This window comes from Myxocyprinus asiaticus, chromosome 48 (genome assembly GCF_019703515.2).
Source record: "Myxocyprinus asiaticus isolate MX2 ecotype Aquarium Trade chromosome 48, UBuf_Myxa_2, whole genome shotgun sequence".
Classification (NCBI taxonomy): Eukaryota; Metazoa; Chordata; class Actinopteri; order Cypriniformes; family Catostomidae; genus Myxocyprinus; species Myxocyprinus asiaticus.
Genome location: NC_059391.1, coordinates 751,580 through 770,189, shown reverse-complemented (window position 1 = coordinate 770,189; position 18,610 = coordinate 751,580). Strand labels below are relative to the sequence as shown.

General features: G+C 40.5%; 1 protein-coding gene across 3 annotated transcripts in view; it reads left to right on the top strand.

Annotated features, from left to right (window-relative positions):
• The first annotated feature begins 2,512 nt into the window (after positions 1 to 2,512).
• The window catches only part of pamr1b (peptidase domain containing associated with muscle regeneration 1b), a 143,798-nt gene continuing 127,700 nt past the window's right edge, over positions 2,513 to 18,610 (top strand). For 2 of the 3 annotated variants that reach the window (XM_051692034.1, XM_051692032.1), the window contains exon 1: positions 2,520 to 2,818. In XM_051692034.1, the coding sequence (XP_051547994.1) occupies positions 2,698 to 2,818 (121 nt within the window). In that variant the 5' untranslated portion in view covers positions 2,520 to 2,697. Of the gene's footprint in view, positions 2,819 to 18,610 lie in introns of all 3 variants that reach the window. The other variant, XM_051692035.1, reaches the window with a different exon arrangement.

The following is an 18,610-nucleotide window of genomic DNA, read 5'->3' as shown; positions in this document are numbered from 1 at the left end:
TGAGAACACAACCCTGCGGGGCTCCAGTGTTGAGGGTCAGTGATGAGGAGATGTTGCTGCCCATTTACTTACCCTCATGCCATCCCAAATGTGTTTGACTTTCTTTCATCTACAGAACACTTACAAAGATTTTAGAAGAATATTTCAGCTCTATAGGTCAATTCAATACAAGTGAATGGTGGCCAGACATTTCAAGCTACAAAAAGCACATTAAGGGAGCAGAAAGTTATCCATACTACTACAGTGGTTAAATCCATGTCCTAACAAATTTGTAACTCATTTTCACTGAATATCTTGCCATTACAATCTCTAGGCATGAAAATGATTTCAAGCTTGATTTCCAACACAAAAAGAAAGAAAAAGGTGCCCAGCTTCTTCAGACAGTCCAGTCCATGTTCAGCGAGACAAGCTCCCTTGGGGGCCACATGAAACTCACCAAATGGCTTACTCACACCATTGTCTCTATGAAAGACATCGCTTGCTGTGGGCGTGTAAATACTTTGCGGCCATCTTTAGTATCTATTCTCAGTTTGGCCGGAAACATCAGTGCAAAAGCGATCTTCCGTTGATGTAAGAGTTTCTTGCATTCCTTGAATCGATCATGTTTCTCTCTTGTCGAATTGTCAAAGTCTGGGAAAAAGAAAATGCTGTGGTTCTTCCAAGAAAGCCTTCCTTTACTCCTCGCCTTGTGTGACACAAGATCTTTATCGGATGATCTCAAAAATTTGGCCAGAATTGATCGAGGCCTGTCTCCCTCAGCCGATCTCCAAGCCGGGACTCTGTGAGCTTGCTCAATTTCCAGCTTATGGCCTGTTATGTCGAGCAGACTAGGAATTTCATCATATCTTGACCTTCCTCATGCTCAGGAATTCCAACAATTCAGATGTTGTTTCACCAATTACGATTCTCCAAATCCTCCAGTTTTTCCCAAATGCGTTTCAAGTCTATCTTGGTTGCTAGCGGATTATCAGCTAATTCTCTCTCCGATGACTCCAGATAATCGATCCGTCTCTCGACATCCGCGATTCTTGTAACCAACTCAGAGAATTTCGCCTCCATCGCCGTAATTGATTGATATATTATAGCCAGATCCTCCAGGTCCGCTACGACTTTCGTCAGCATTACAGACATGCTCGCCAGTTGCCGCTAAATTTCTCCCGCCGCACCGTCCAAACTGAGTCCCTGGTCTGCTGGCCTGTCTGAGGTATCAGATTCTTTGACATGTTGACTTCTTAGAGCAGTTATGTATCAGGGTGTATATGATACAAAAAGAATGAAAAACTAGCAAAGTGCGCAGAGCTCGTCGTTCACATGTCTGACCCTCGCATGGCGCCACGCGACTCCACTGGATGTGTTTTTGTTTGAATTTTTGAAACAATTTAGTATGAGATATACACAAAAAATTGGGGGCAACTACTTTTTCACAGCACTGTATGTTTGTGTTTTGGTCCAATAACTTATACTTCAGTGTTGTCAAAATTTAATAGAAGGAAATTTTTAGCCATCTAGTCTTTGATATCATTAATACACTCTGTAAATTTTGAGAACTGCAGGATTTCAACAGGTCTTGATGAGGATTAATCTTAATTAAATCTGTAATCGACAGTTCCAGTTTGAACAATACTGCTATGCAATTATTTGAATAAGATTTCATGCAGGTTTTTTATTGTGGTAATATAAATTTTAGATAAACCTGTCTGTAAAGTGCCTGTAAAAACAAAGCAAAACATTAGTTGGCTGTATTATGTTGAAGTGGGCAAAAGTCTGGCTATGCAAGACTAACAAATCTATAGTCATGTTTCCATCCAAGTTACGAGTTTAATTTATGCAGTGCTTTGCTAAAATAATTTGCGAATAAAGCAGCGTTTAGCCCATGTGTTCAAGAAAACAAAATCTTCACTTCCAGGAATATAGGTATATTTGCACAAAATGGATGATATTGGTCCACTGGTTAGTCCAGTTATGACACATTTATTCATCACATGACTTATTGAGGCAAACTCATGTGACTTTTTTGATGCGCATTCATTCATTCATTCAGTAAACGTGTTTCCATTGTAATTTATGCACATCTTTGCATTGAACCAAAATTGTATCCACCTCAAGCAAGTGGATATGTTTTTTATATGCCTATTCAGCATTTTTTAAGCAATATAAAAAAATTGCATACAAATACTTGGATGGAAACCCAGCTCATGATCTTTTAGGCTTGGAAACCCTTAAGCTGTATTCTGTTAAAAAGAATAGAATAGAAATATATGTAGCTCTGCTAGTTTATTATGAAAGAGTGAGCAGCTGTGATTTTAGGAGCTTTCATTAGTGGAGACCCATTTGAGGCTGGACTCTGAAACCTGAAACCAAGGGAGGAAGAGAGGGGAGAGAGAAAGAGAGAGAGAGAGAGAGAGAGAGAGAGAGAGAGAGAGAGAGAGAGAGAAGAACAGAAAGAATGTGAGAAAGACTTTCTCTTTGAGTTTAGTGATTTTAAAGAGAGGAAAATGAGAAGACAGACTCTGCTGACGGTTTACAGGGCTGAAGAAATAAAAGAGGACTGAGACACAGAGAGACATTGAGGGAGTCTGTTAGTGGGAGAAAGAGCAAGGGAGAGAAAGAGAATGGGTGAGGAGGGAGGGAAGTAAAAAGGAGAGGTGATGTCAAAGCAACTGAGCTCAGTGAGTAAACAGAGCTTGAGACTACAGCATGTGTTTATCTGGAAAGCAGCAGGGGCACAGCCAGTGCCCATCGACCCGCAGCTCACGGCCCTGCATCACCCACCTAATCATCTTCCTCTTGCTGGCCCAGGGGACGGCCTGGCCATATGGTGAGTCTGACTCATGTCTGCTTTCAAAGAGTTTCATGCTTTTGTTTTAACAGAGTCAATATCAACCGATCTGTCTGGCTCTCTGTCTGTCTTGTTTAATTTGTTGTCTTGATTCAGTGATTTTCATTTGAATAAAAATTATCATGAAATACAACAAAACTGCTCTCAGATCACAAAAATGTTCGGTGGGAGGCAAAGGAAATACCAGGTTCTTCAGACTCAGAGTAAGCAAATAAAGTAACACAGAGAACATTGAGACCATACTGCCAAATTTGTTGTCTCGTGGACTTACAATTTTTGATGCCCAGACATGTATGGCAAATAATAATAATAATAATAAGAAGAAGAAGAAGAAGAAGAACTTTCAGTGCTTGGACCCCTTATAACTGCTTACTGTGAGTGAACTGAGGCAATGAACTTGAAAGACAGTACATAATGATTGTCAATCAAGGCATTTTCCTGCCCAATTTCTTCAGAAATCTCAGCAGAGATGCATGATGTGAGTGTTTCTGGATTAGATATAAACATATCATTGCCAATAGGTGATGAGCAACGAGATATAAAGGCAAAGGTTAGACAAGGAAAAAAGTGTGTCATTTCCAAGGAACCCTTCCCCCTCCCACCCCAGAGAGGAAAGTCACATTTTGGAAACTAATATTAGTTCATTTAAAAGTTATGCCTTACCTCATGTGTAGTTACCCCTGCCCAACTCTAGCAAAGAATACATGGGCCAATTTGTAGAGTGTTTGTAGAGCTCACGTTCAGAAAACAGGTTCTTAAACACAGGCTAGTTAAGGTATTAAAGACATCCAAATTGGTCTGTGGTTTCCTAAAAGTGTGGATAAAAGAATATTTAGAGCTTAGTGGTGGTTATTCAGAGGGCGAGCCCTGCTGAGACCCTGAGGATTTTCCTTTTCCATTTCTGCTAAATCATTCAGGACTGTGGAATATCCTACAGATGCACTGAAGTGTGAAGCTTTGGAATCTTTTAATGCAATTTTTAAGGCTTACATGTCATAATTTGCTAACAAAATTACAAATAATATTGTTAGCAAAATATACTGCTCAGTGCTCAGCCTGTTGTGAATCTAGTTACAGTCACAGATGACAGTAAAACCCTGAAGTACTCAAGTGAACTTTCAAGACTGATTGAGTTTGCTTTCATATAAAGTATTTTCTCTGCATCTACTTCAAAGAGGAAGGCCATTTTTAAAGGCAACCCAGGCACAGTTTCTCCCTGAGACAAAAGAAACTCGATGGGTGTGGTGTAGTAGTGTAGTGGTTAACCCTCTGGGGTCTGAGGGTGTTTTGGGCCCTGGAGAAGTTTTGACATGCCTTAACATTTGTGCTTTTTTTTCAGTTGCTTAAAAACATATTAATGGCTAAAGTCTGATAACACTGTATTCAGCACAAACTGGGCTAGAATAATATGTGAGCAACATGTATGTACATGTTTGTATTTTTGAGAAAATAACGTTTATGCGTGGTTTTTGTCACTGAAATAAGGCCATATAACACATACTAAGCATTTGTTCACAAGTCTTTTGAGAACTAGAGCCTAGAGTTTTTGCTACAAAATGACGTGAAAACCATACTGATCACTCATTCATACAAAACAATATAGTCATTTAACTTTTGTAAGACACTTTTAGTATCAGAAAGGCCATATGCGAGGAGGCGTGGATGATCATGAATATTGATGTGATTCACACAGGTGACTGAGAGAGAATGAATGTGAGGAGACTTAATGATTGAATGTATTGTTTGTAGCTTTTTTGTAGCTTTTTAAATTAAAAGAAGTAATCTGATTATACATTTTTTTTACATAAAGACTTTACTTAAAAACTTTAGACCTCACTACCGTTTAAAAGTTTTAGAGCAGCAAGATTTTTAAATATTTTTAAAAGAAGTCTCTTCTGCTCACCAAAGCTGCATTTATTTAAGCCAAAATACAGCAAAAACGGTGATATTGTGAAATATTTTTACAATTTAAAATAACTGTTTTCTATTTGAATATATTGTAAAATGCAATTTATTGCTGTGATCAAAGCTGAATTTTCAGCATCATTACTGCAGTCTTCAGTGTCACATGATCCTTCAGAAATCATTCTAATATGCTGATTTTCTAATATGGGCATATTTACAGCACATTTTACACATTTACACCCGAACAGATATTTGCAAGCACAAGCTTCGTTGATGATAATGAGGCAGCATAAACACTAGTTAAAATATAATCTAAACATTCATATTATTTTTATATCATATTACATATCATATTTATATCATACAGCATACAATTTAAATACCTGCTTTAGCCGAAACAACATTTAAATGTAACTATAACTTGCCTATTAGGACATATTTCAAATTTCAGTACTTTGAATACTGGCTAGCAGGTCTGGAAATAGTCCAACTAGTAAAATATGTACACGTTTATATAAAATAGCATGTCAACTAATGTAAGTAAAGACTTACTCATCTGAAATTGTATCCTTGGCTGGATCAAGTCACTCTTCAAAATGCAAACGTTCATCGTCGGAGTCCTGCTCTTCTTCTGAGGAAAATATGAACTCTTCGTCACTGTCCAGGACCATCTGAAGAGCTTCCTCACCTGTGCAGCGTACCATCTACCAAACGCACAGGAAAGTGAATGAATCTGATGATAAACTTGATGTTTTTTAAGGCATTGTTGGGGGCGTTTACCATTTGCATTGATCGCCTCAGCACATTACCGTATGAATAGCGCCCTCTGCGCGTGGGTGGGATCATTTTAGCGATAATTAGCCGAGCCAGGAGAAACTGTACATCTTTTTAGTTTCATACAGATGACATTGCAGGAGAATATTTGTTTTAAATTTGAATTGTTTTATTTAAAAGTAGACATTTTAAGCTTGCTTTAGACATATGTTTCATGTTCGTCTGATAAGTATTCACTGAGTTTCAGTTCATTTTTGTGACGTGTTTCAGAAAGATGCTCGCGGAGACAGAGACGGCTGAAAGCGTACCCTGTTTATTTTCTTTATTTTACAAAAGCACAAGGTTTTGTTGTTATTGTGAGTGTACACAAATAAAAGTAGACCCTTTATAGTCTCTAATGATGTCTTACACTTATCTGTATGCCCAAAATGCCCAAATTTTTGTATGCCCAAAAATGACGGAGTGTTTTCCCTGTCTGTCACTCACTCGATGTTGTGTCAATGTAGTGACACTTGGGGTTCAATCTTGAGAGCCCCAGTCACCTTTGCTTAAAATAGAAAAGGCCAATGAAAACTGGTGAGTGGAATTTGCATGCCACTCTCCTCCCCAGACATACGGGTATAAAAGGAGCTGGCATGTATCACTCATTCAGATTTTTTCTTTGGAGCCGAATGCTTTTGTGTTCGTCCTCTCACATATTGCTATGCTGCTGGATTTTTTACGGCGCATATCAGCGGTCACCCTCGCATAGTCGAGTGTGGTGCTTCCCCTGGGCGCTTCGGCAGCCTGAGTCTGCAGGTGCTAAAAGAGTATATTTTCTCTAAAAGAGCTTGCGCAAATGCTTGGCATCTTTTTAAAGATGTCCTTCCGCGTTTGCGCTACTGGATGTGGCCGTTATCTCTCCCCTCCAGATACCCATGAAATCTGCCTCAAGTGTCTGGGATGCCAGTACGCCGAGGCGGCTTTCGTGGAAGGGTTGTGTTGTTGGGCCTCATGTATTCAGATAGAAGACAAAGGCAGGCCTAACACAGTTGTAAATCCTAACTCAGGCCCCCACATAAGTCATAAATTATACTGATAAAAATCGTGCCAAAATCAAACAAAGGGAGTCCAAAGCAGACTACAAATCCCATGAAGCCTTGCTCACTAAAGGATCGAACTCTCAACTCCTATTGGATGAGGCACACAACAGAACGTCCCTCAACCATGACATCATCAGGAGTAGAAATACCTCTGAAATGCTTCCGGGATTTGCTTCCAGCAACTTTGCTCGCCGTGGATAGACGCAGCTCATCGCTGCTCTCAGGTGCAGTCTCGTGGCACAAGGAAGTAACGTCCGACTTGAAACTGTGGCCATACAATCTCCATCTCACTGGATGAGTTGAGATTACTCTGTGTTCAACCGAACACTCTAACGGATCCGAAGGAGACTGCCGAGCAATCCGCATCTTCATCCGTTTGCCTGCAGAAGTGAAGAGATTAAAGATTTCTCTTCCATCTTCAATCAAGTCGACGTTTCTGATTTCTTCGCCAGCCCACCGAGAATCAGCAGCCGTACCGCCCGCCGACAGAGCGAGGAAACGGCCTCCCGTCATCACCCAAGCCTCGAGGAACCGAGTATGAGTTAAAAGACGGATGAACACACATTCTGCATCCTCATGCGATTCAAGTAAGAGGTTTACGTCTGGGCAGAGATAGAATATTATAGTGTGTTATTCTTGTGTTTCAAAGTTTTTGCTTGTACAGTTTATGGACTGCCATGTCCGCTCATTATTAATATTCAGGGTATTAATTATCACAAATTTGATTTGCTGTACTGTGGTCCAACCACAGTGGGCTGTTGTGCATTTCCGCCATCGTGGGTGAGACCGGCAAACTGAGTTTATCCATTAAAGAATCAAAGAACGCGGGACTGTTAATGAGCCGTCCACCGCGTCTCTGAGTGATAAACTAACAGCTGCTTTCTCTCCCACGATCGCGAAGTCGGCTTTGGGGCTGTCACTTAATTCTCTCTCTCTCTCGTACTAACCACATACACACGCGACCCCTCACAAACATTCTGGCACACATTTTTGGCTCGTAGATAGTTTCGTGATAAAGCTCAGCTTTGTCCCTAAGCTATCGTACAAGCGGATACATGCGGTAACTGGTAGACGCCATTGACTGGTTTCTCTCCGCCCACATTCGCGGCCATATTCCCTGGCTGGAAGTCTCGCGTGACATACTCTCCACGAGAGTCACGTCTGCCATTTTGTGCGCGTCCCTCCTTACACACACACAGACTCACTCTCTCACACACACACACACACTCTCATGTGTTATAGGATTATTTTGATTTCCATATCTAATCATATCACTGTTTAGTTTGTAGTTGTAAGTCAGAAGTTTATTGACTGCATTGTATTAATTATTAATTGATATTACTGCATAAATAAACTCTTACAAAGAGAAGTGTATTGGTTTGTTTTGCATACACCTGTGTCATGCTGACGGGATGTCAGTGCTCGGATTCAAGCCTTCATTCATTTTTTTTTCTTCCCGAAAATCGATATTCTTCGGATGTCGATTTTCCTAAGAAAACAATCTAATATTGAGACTGTTATACTATCTGGTTATTAGTCCCTGATTCCAGGGTCAATGTTAATCCTTATTAATAGTCTATTGATTTTTGATAATTGATAATTATCTTTGATGATTGTTGAATTTGAATGATCAATAAGCTAGTGTTAATTTTAATTAATGTTTCATCGATGTTAATGATTAGTGATTATCTTTGATAATTGTTGATTTAAAGGATTAAAATAAAAGCTAACATTGATTCTCATCAATGTTCTATTGATTTTAATAATTAATAATTATCTTTAATAATTATTGATTATTGCTAATAACCAAACCTGCTCCTAAATGTAGCGCACTACATTTACTGGAGCCCCATATGAGGTTTTAATGAGTTAGATTCAATTAATTAATTTAAATATTAATTAATAACTAAAGAAATAATTACCAATTATTTCTGATAGTAACACTGATCTAAACAACCAGTAAAGCCCTACATAATAATTGGTGCCCCGTGTGAGGCATCCTACTTTGTCACAGTGTGTATGCATAAGAATCCAAAGTAATAACTTGAATCATTACTTCAAAGTTTGGTTCTGTTTAACAATTGACTTCTCACAACTTGCAAACATAAGCCAGTGTGGTGTGAAAGTGCTCTTAAGAGTGAATTAGGGGTTGGTAAATTTACTATAGTCTGCTTAAAATCTGCTGTTGTTGTTATTTAACTCCTAACGCTTTCACCTAGATGTTACAGAGAGTTCACGCCCTGCACATCTATCTGAACTGCACGCAGAGCTTTAGATGCTTGGAGCAGCTCTTTGTCTGTTTTGGAGGATAGCAGAAGGGGTAAGCTGTCTCCAAGCAGAGATTAGCCCATTGGATTGTGGATGCCATTTTCCTTGCATACCAGTCTCAGGACTTGCCGTGCCCCTTGGGAGTCCGGGCGCACTCCACTATAGGTGTTGCGTTCTCCTGGGCACTGGCAAGGGGGGGTCTCTCTAGCAGATATATGCAGAGCTGCGGGTGGGGCTACACCCAATACCTTTGCAAGGTTTTATAACCTATGCATAGACCCGGTTTTGACCCGAGTGTTATGCAGTAACAGCAGGTAGACCGATTCGGTGTACCGCTTGCAATGCGCCTTTCCCCTTTTTCAAAGGTGATAATGTGCGTCTTTTTGTCCACAACAGTTCCCCTTACCCGGTGAACTCCGGACACCTCTTTAATTCTTAAGCACTGTTCGGTGATGAACTCGGCGGAGCAGTAATGCCACCAGGCCCAGTACTCGTGGTATTCCCCTTTTTCAGGTGAGCCCATGTGCTCGTGCTCAGAGCTCCATGCATGGTGATTCCCCCTTGGTAATCCCGTATGATGATTTTCCACTGTTCAGTTTCCCCTTATGTGAACCCTGTGTTTCCCCTCGTCAGAGCTTTCTCTGCCTCGGCCACTGTGCTGCACACCCTCTCTGTTGATAGGGTCCTCCTGTGGTATCATTCCATATGTGAACTTCCCTGTTGGTAAGTCCATGTGAGGTATGCTCCACATGTTAACCTTCCTCCGGTAGGATGTGGTCTCCATAGTGCTCTCCTTCCTGGAGAGGGAAGAGCACTTCCCAGCACTATTCTAGAAAGTGCTTGGTGGGAGATTGCTTAACAGCAAATTAAGAAAGGCACCTCTGGTAGCCTACTTGGGTAAGTGCCTCTCCCCCCTTAACAGGACTAGGGAGACGCCTTACCTAACTTGCTGGAAGGTCATGATGTGGTTGAGTGCTCATTTACATTTACATTGCGACTTACAAAAGAGGAAAACATAAGTGAATCATCTTAGGAGACAGTGGTATAAAAAGTGCTGTATTACAAAGTATCACTAGCATCATAATAGTATTCAAAACAGAATAAAGTGCAACAGAATTATTTGTTTTTTATTTTATTTTTTTACGACTGGTTAAGTGCTCATGGAAAAGATGTGTTTTTAGTCGTTTTTTGAAGACAGAGAGTGAGTCAGCTTCACAGATGGAGTTGGGAAGGTCATTCCACCAACGTGGTACGATGAAGCTGAAAGTCTGGGAAAGTGTTTTGCTGCCTCTTTGTGTTTGTACAACAAGGCGACGTTCCTTAGCCGACCGCAGGCTTCTAGTGGGCGTGTAGCTCTGCACAAATGATTTTAGGTATGCTGGAGCAGACCCAGTGACTGTTCTGTATGCCAGCATCAGAGCCTTGAATTTGATACGTGCATCAACCGGCAGCCAGTGGAGAGAGACAAGGAGTGGTGTAACATGTGCTCTCTTTGGTTCATTAAAGATCAGACATGCTGCTGCATTCTGGATCATTTGGAGGGGTCTAACTGCACATGCAGGGAGGCCTGCACTGAGAGCGTTACAGTAGTCCAGTCTAGTTATGACAAGTGACTGGACAAGCAGTTGTGTGGCATGTTCAGAGAGGAAGGGTCTTATCTTCCTGATATTGTAGAGTGTAAATCTACATGATCTTGCAGTCTTTGAGATGTGGTCTTTGAAATTTAGTCTGTTGTCGATGCTTACCCCTAGATTTCTGACTGATTTGGAAGGCTTTACTGTAGTTGCACCCAGCTGCATGGTGATGTTGTGTTCAACAGCAGGGTTGGCTGGAAAGACAAGGAGTTCAGTCTTGGCTGGGTTGAGTTGCAGGTGGTGCTCCTTCATCCAGGCCAAGATGTCCGCCAGGCAGGCAGAAATTCGAGCAGTCACTGTGGTGTCGTTGGGCTGGAAAGACAAGTAGAGTTGCATGTCATCAGCATAGCAGTGGTAAGAGAAATTATGTGCCTGAATGATGGGTCCCAGTGATGTTGTGTATATAAAGAAGAGAAGTGGCCCAAGCACTGATCCCTGAGGTACCCCAGTAAGTAGCTGATGTGGCTTGGATACCTCACCTCTCCAGGCTACCTTGAAGGACCTACCTGAGAGATAGGAATTAAACCAGTCAAGCACAGTTTCTGTGATGCCCAGCGAGGAGAGGGTAGAGATTAAGATCTGATGGTTGACTGTGTCAAAGGCTGCAGAGAGGTCCAGCAGAATCAGGACTGATGATCTGGATTCAGCTTTCGCCCATCTCAGCGACTCAGTGACAGACAGCAGGGCAGTCTCGGTGGAGTGTCCACTTTTAAAGCCTGACTGATTGTCATCCAGCAGCTTGTTCTGTGAGAGATAGGCAGAGATTTGATTGAAAACTGCGAGGCACACAGCAGCTTGCCCGTGTCCACTCTTCCGTACCTCGTGACATGTTTCAGCGCCTGCTGTGTTTCCTATAGGAACCCCTAGTGTGAGTGAGTGACAGACTGGCAAAATCTTGGTTACTGATATAACCTCTGTTCCCTGATGGAGGGAATGAGACGTTGTGTCCCTCTTGCCGCGGCACTGAACCAGCTGCTGACATGGCCAGGACTGTCTATCGGCTCCTCAACATAAATCTGAATGAGTGATGCACACCATCTCCTTTTATACCCGTATGTCCAGGGCGGAGAGTGGCATGCAAATTCCACTCGCCAATTTTCATTGGCCTTTTCTATTTTAAGCAAAGGTGATTGGGGCTCTCAAGATCAAACCCCTAGTGTCACTACATCGACACAACGTCTCGTTCCCTCCATCAGGGAAGAGAGGTTACATCAGTAACCAAGACATTGTTTCCGCTGTTATGAGTAAAAAATCCAGCAGGACGCGCTGGCACATCCATCACCCCCTGAGGGTTAAGACACAGACATGTTAACCAGAAGCTTCTTTGATTCCTACAAGAAGCAAGTCATCACCATTGCATCCTTGAGCAAGGCACTCAACCCCAAGATACTCCAGGGCACTGAACCTGTAAAATGTTCATGGCACTTTTCTGTGGTGACCTTTTGTGAAAGTGAGAGACAAAACAAACTCTACTGACTATTGTGGTGATTAAATATAGATTGTAGACCTCCCCTCACATAATGAATAAACAGTTATCCCAATCCCCCTGTGTATGTATTTTAAAAAGCTTTTTACTGTACTGCAGTCTGCTTAAATACAGTTTGCCAAACTTTGCAGTGACTAGTGCTCACTAGGGATGTGATTTATGGTCCAATACTGTGCTCATGTACTTGCACTCATACTGGGAAAAATGCTCATATTCCAAAAACCGATACCATCTGACGTCAAATGTTATTAAGTAAACATTCAGCGCACAAATGAAAATCGCGATATGTCCTAGTGCAGGGGTGCTCACACTTTTATGGAATGAGATCTGCTTGTGTCATTATAACAAGATCTACCATATACAACATACACATAGTCAACAGTGACATTTGACGAATCTCTACACCTCAACAAATAATAATACTTATGTTTTAATTATGTAAGCATTGTTTGAAGTTCTCAAGTAATTATGTAAGACAAGTCAACACTCTGTAATCAAATAAAAATAATGAAACAAATGAATAAAATAATAAAAGCAATAAATACAAACAAAAACAATTAAACATCAAAACAATTTAAATTAAGAAAACAGTGCTTTTTTAACAGCTTTAAAAAAAAGTACATTTACACTTTAAGTCCGAGTTTTGATACAAATCCGCTTTTTGTCCCACTGTTATCAGAATCAGAATGAGCTTTATTGCCAAGTATGCTTACAAAGACAAGTAATTTGTGTTTGTAATGTTGAATGTTGTGCGCTACATTCAGGAGCGGGTTTGTTTATTAGCAATAATTAATAATTATCAAAGATAATCATTAATTATTAAAATCAATGGAACATTGATTAGAATTAACACAAGCTTATTGATCCTTCAAATTCAACAATCATCAAAGATAATTATCAATTATCAAAGCTAATAGAATATTAATAAGGATTAATATCGCCGGGGCACCACCCTGGAATCAGGGACTAATAACCAGACAGTATAACAGTCTCAATATTAGATTGTTCTCTTAGGAAAATTGACGTCCGGAGAACATCAACATTCAAAAGGAAACAATGAAGGCTTGAATCCGAGCACTGACATCCCCTGCCAGCCTTTGACACAGGTGTATGCAAAACAAACCAAAACACTTCTCTTTGAAATATAACAAAGTATATTGATGCAGTAATATCAATTAATAATCAATACAATGTAGTCAATAAACTTCCGACTTACAACTACAAACTAAACAGTGACATGATTAGATATGGAGCCTATAACACATGAGAGGAAGGTGTGTGTGTGTGTGTGTGTGTGTGTGTGTGCGTGGGCAGGTTTAAGTGGTTTTCGAGGACTTTTTTTAAGGTTACAAACTGGTAATTACAAGGGTATTATACTATAAATGTGGTTTATGAGGAAATTTCTAGTGTCCCCATAATTCAAATCGCTTAAAAAACATACTAAACAATGTTTTATTGAAAATGTAAAAATGCAGAAAGTTTTTTGTGAAGGTTAGGTTTAGGGATAGGGGTAGGGTTAGGGGATAGAATCTATAGTTTGTACAGTATAAAAATCATTATGTCTATGGAGAGTCCTTATAATTAAAGCTGCACCAACATGTGTGTGTGTGTGTGTGTGTGTGTGTGTGAAAGGAGTGACGTGCACAAAATGGAGGACGTGACTCTCGTGCAGAGTACGTCATGCGAGATTTCCGGCCAGAGAATATGGCCGTGAATGTGGCCGAAGTGAAGCCGGTTAATGGCGTCTGCCCGTTGACTGCGTGTTTCCGCTTGTACAATAACTTAGGGACAAAGCTGAGCTTTATTACCAAGTTATCTACTAGCCAATTGTGTGTGCGGGTATGTTTTTGAGGTGTTGCTTGTTTGTGGTTAGTACGAGAGAAAGAGAATAATGTGGCGGCACCGATTGTAGGAGAGAAAGCAGCTGTTAGTTTATCACTCAGAGATGCGGTGAATGGCTCGTAAACCATCCCGTGGTCTTTGGTTCTTTAATGGATAAACTCAGTATGCCGGTCTCATCCGCAATGGCAGAAATACACAACAGTCCAACGTGGTTGGACTACAACACAACAAATCTCATTCGTGATTAGAGCCCGACCGATATGGGATTTTTGAGACCGATACCAATTTTAGAGAGGGAAAATTCACCAATTACCGATATGGTGGCTGATATAGTTAATTTTTGAGCTAGAATGAAAACAGACCTTTTCTATGTGGATTTTTCACAGATTTTGCACTGATATGACTATGCAAAGGTACTCATAAGGCTGATTTCTTAAACAAATATTTTTATCAAAGAATATTTGACATTATTATTATACATTGTCAACAAATTCTAGAAATGAACACTGAGAAAATAAAGAATGAATAAAAAATACAATAAATAGCTAAATAAACATCAGTACTGTATGTTTAGTATCAGTCAATGGCTGACCATTAAAATGAAGAATAAATAACAATACAATAAATAGCTAAATAAACATCAGTACTGTATGTTTATTATCAGTCAATGGCTGACCATTAAAATAAAGAATAAATAAAAATACAATAAATAGCTAAATAAACATCAGTACTGTATGTTTAGTATGAGTCAATTGCTGACCATTTAAATAAAGAATAAATAAAAATACAATAAATAGCTAAATAAACATCAGTACTGTTTAGTATCATTCAAATGCTGACCATTAAAATAAAGAATAAATACAAATAAAATAAATAGCTAAATAAACATCAGTACTGTTTAGTTTGTCAATTGCTGACCATTAAAATAAAGAATAAATAAAAATAAAATAAATAGCTAAATAAACATCAGTATTCAAATGCTGACCATTAAAATAAATAAATAAAAATAAAATAAATAGCTAAATAAACATCAGTACTGTTTAGTATCAGTCAAATGCTGACCATTAAAATAAAGAATAAATGAAAATAAAATAAATAGCTAAATAAACATCAGTAGTACTGTTTAGTATCAGTCAAATGTTGACTATTTTAATACTGCCGAGTCAAGATAAACAGATAAGCAGTGGTGTTACACCGTATTCTGCTATACAAGTTCAGGGGAAACTTTCAACGATGGAAAACCAGACTTCTAAATATGACATTTTATAAATGCAATGACTGGAATAGTTCGGTTGAATGGGGTACCAAACTGTGAATCCTGAAAAAAACAGTTTGGTGAATATGAAATATTCAATGAAAGTAGCTACCTGATTATCGAGTTAGCTATAAGCTCGTTGTCACGGAGAGTAAAAGACGGATGTTGTTTATTTTACTTTCCAGCATTGTCTCACCAACTAGGTAACAGCGTTGCATGAAATCAACACTCATCCACTACCGCACTGTTGTCTGCTGAGCTGCAAAAAGATACTCTGATGTTTACCTTTCAATCTGCTACATTACTGACTGCACTGACAAACTATAGCTGGCTAACAGCAAACGGACATGAGTGACATGGTTGTCAGGGACAGGGTTAACGTTATATTTGTAATACTGAAAAGGGAAAATGATGGGGTCATTGTTTATTAACTTTCCAGTATGTATTTCACAAACTAGTTAGCAACTTACCGACACACAGCTCAACTCTGCCCTGTCTGCAAAGCCACCGTCAGCTCAGCTCTGTAAACAGTGGAGTCGGAGGACAAACTACGTAATGACACCAATAATAAAGCATTGTTTTCTGCATATGTTCTGAAAAAAGTTTTCATATCGGCATATCGATATATCTGTCGGGCACTATTTGTGATAACAGTATGTTACATTAATACCTTGAGTATTATTAGCAGCAATGAGCGGACTCGGCGGTCCGTAAACTGTACAAACAATAACCTTGATACACAAGAATAACAAACTATAATATTCTATCTCTGCCCAGACGTAAACCTCTTACTTGAATCACGTGAGGACACAGGTAGAATATGTGTTCATCCGCCGTTTGACTCCGACTCGGTTCCTCGAGGCTCGGGTGATGACGGGAGGCCATTTCTTCGCTCTGTCGGCTGGCGGTACAGCTGCTGATTCTCTGCAGGCTGGCGGAGAAATCAGCGACGTCAACTTGGTTGAAGAGGGAAGAGAAATCTTCTTTCTTCACTTCTGCAGGCAAACGGATGAAGATGCGGATTGCTCGGTGGTCTCTTTCGGATCTGTTAGAGTGTTTGGTGGAACACAGAGTAATCTCAACTCGTCCAGCGAGATGGAGATTGTATGGCCACAGTTTCAAGTCGTACGTTATTTCCTTGTGCAACGAGGCTACACCTGAGAGCAGCGATGAGCTGCGTCTACGCACAGCACGCAAAGTTGCTGGAAGTGTTGCCCAGAAGGATCTCAGAGGTATTTCTACTCCCGATGATGTCATGGTTGAGGGGCGTTCTGTCGTACGCCTCATCCAAAAGGAGTTGAGAGTTCAGTCCTTTAGAAAAGTGAGCAAGGCTTCATGGGATTTTTAGTCTGTTTTGGACTCCCTTTGTTTTATTTTGGCGCGGTTGTTATTAGTAAGATTATATGACTGTGTGTGTAGGCCTCAGTCAGGCTTTACGACTGTGTGCAGGCCTGCCTTTGTCTTATATCTGAATACATGAAGCCCAACATCATATATATATATATATATATATATATATATATATATATATATATATATATATATATATATATATATACACTCAGCAAAAAAAAGAAACGTCCCTTTTTCAGGACACTGTATTTTAAAGATAATTTTATAACTTTATAAAATAATTTTACAAATCTTTATTGTAAAGGGTTTATACAATGTTTTCCATGCTTGTTTAATGAACCATAAACAATTAATGAACATGCACCTGTGGAACGGTCATTAAGACACTGACAGCTTACTTACAGACCCAATTAAGGTCACAGTTATAAAAACTTAGGACACTAAAGAGACCTTTCTACTGACTCTGAAAAACACCAAAAGAAAGATGCCCAGGGTCCCTGCTCATCTGCGTGAATGTGCCTTAGGCATGCTGCATGGAGGCATGAGGGCTGCAGATGTGGCCAGGGCAATAAATTGCAATGTCCGTACTGTGAGACGCCTAAGACAGCGCTACAGGGAGACAGGAAGGACAGCTGATCGTCCCCACAGTGGCTGACCACGTTTAACAACACCTGCACAGGATCGGTACATCCGAATATCACACCTGCGGGACAGGTACAGAATGGCAACAACAACTGCCCAAGTTACACCAGGAATGCACAATCCCTCCATCAGTGCTCAGACTGTCCGTAATAGGCTGAGAGAGGCTGGACCGAGGGCTTGTAGGCCTGTTGTAAGGCAGGTCCTTACCAGACATCACCGGCTACAACGTTGCCTATGGGCACAAACTCACCTTTGCTGGACCAGACAGGACTGGCAAAAAGTGCTCTTCACTGTCGAGTCATGGTTTTGTCTCACCAGGGGTGATGGTCAGACTTGCATTTATCGTCGAAAGAATGAATGTTACACAAAGGCCTGTACTCTGGAGCGGGATAGATTTGGAGGAGGAGGGTTTGTCTTGGTCTGGGGCGGTGTGTCACAGCATCATCAGACTGAGCTTGTTGTCATTGCAGGCAATCTCAATGCTGTGCATTACAGGGAAGACATCCTCCTCCCTCATGTGGTACCCTTCCTGCAGGCTCATCCTGACATGACCCTCCAGCATGACAATGCCACCAGCCATACTGCTCGTTCTGTACGTGAGTTCCTGCAAGACAAGCATGTCTGCCATGGCCAGCAAAGAGTTTGGATCTCAATCCCATTGAGCACATCTGGGACCTGTTGGATCGGAGGGTGAGGGCTAGGGCCATTCTCCCCAGAAATGTCTGGGAACTTGCAAGTGTCTTGGTGGAAGAGTGGGGTAACATCTCACAGCAAGAACCGGCAAATCTGGTGCAGTCCATGAGGAGGAGATGCATTGCAGTACTTAATGCAGCTGGTGGCCACACCAGATACTGACTGCTACTTTTGATTTTGACCCCCCCCCCCCCCCCGTTCAGGGACACATTATTCCATTTCTGTTAGTCATATGTCTGTGAAACTTGTTCAGTTTATGTCTTAGTTGTTGAATCTTTTTATGTTCATACAAATATTTACACGTTAAGTTTGCTGAAAATAAAAGCAGTTGAAAGCGAGAGGACATTTCTTTTTATATATATATATATATATATATATATATATATATATATATATATATACAGATGCAAGGGAATGTATGGTAGAAGAGGTAGGATATGTTGGATGAATATAAATAGACTAAGCCGTGTAATGCACATATTTATTGTTCAATTTGGCAGTTTTAACTGTTCATAAGATGGATAGCCTGAGGGAAAAAACTGTTCTTGTGCCTGATGGTTCTGGTGCTCTGTGCTCTGTAGCGCCGGCCAGAAGGCAACAGTTCAAAAAGGTAGTGGGCTGAGTGAGTGGGGTTTAGAGTGATTTTTCCAGCCCTTTTCCACACTCTGGAAGTGTACAGTTCTTGAAGGGAGTGCAGGGGGCAAAAAATTATCCGCTCAGCAGTCACTTTAGATATTACTGACTGTATGGATACTGTACCTCACCAAGATGGGCATTTTTGGCAGAATTATGAAGTGTATTTCACAGTTTAGGCATGTATCCACTTTACCATGAGTG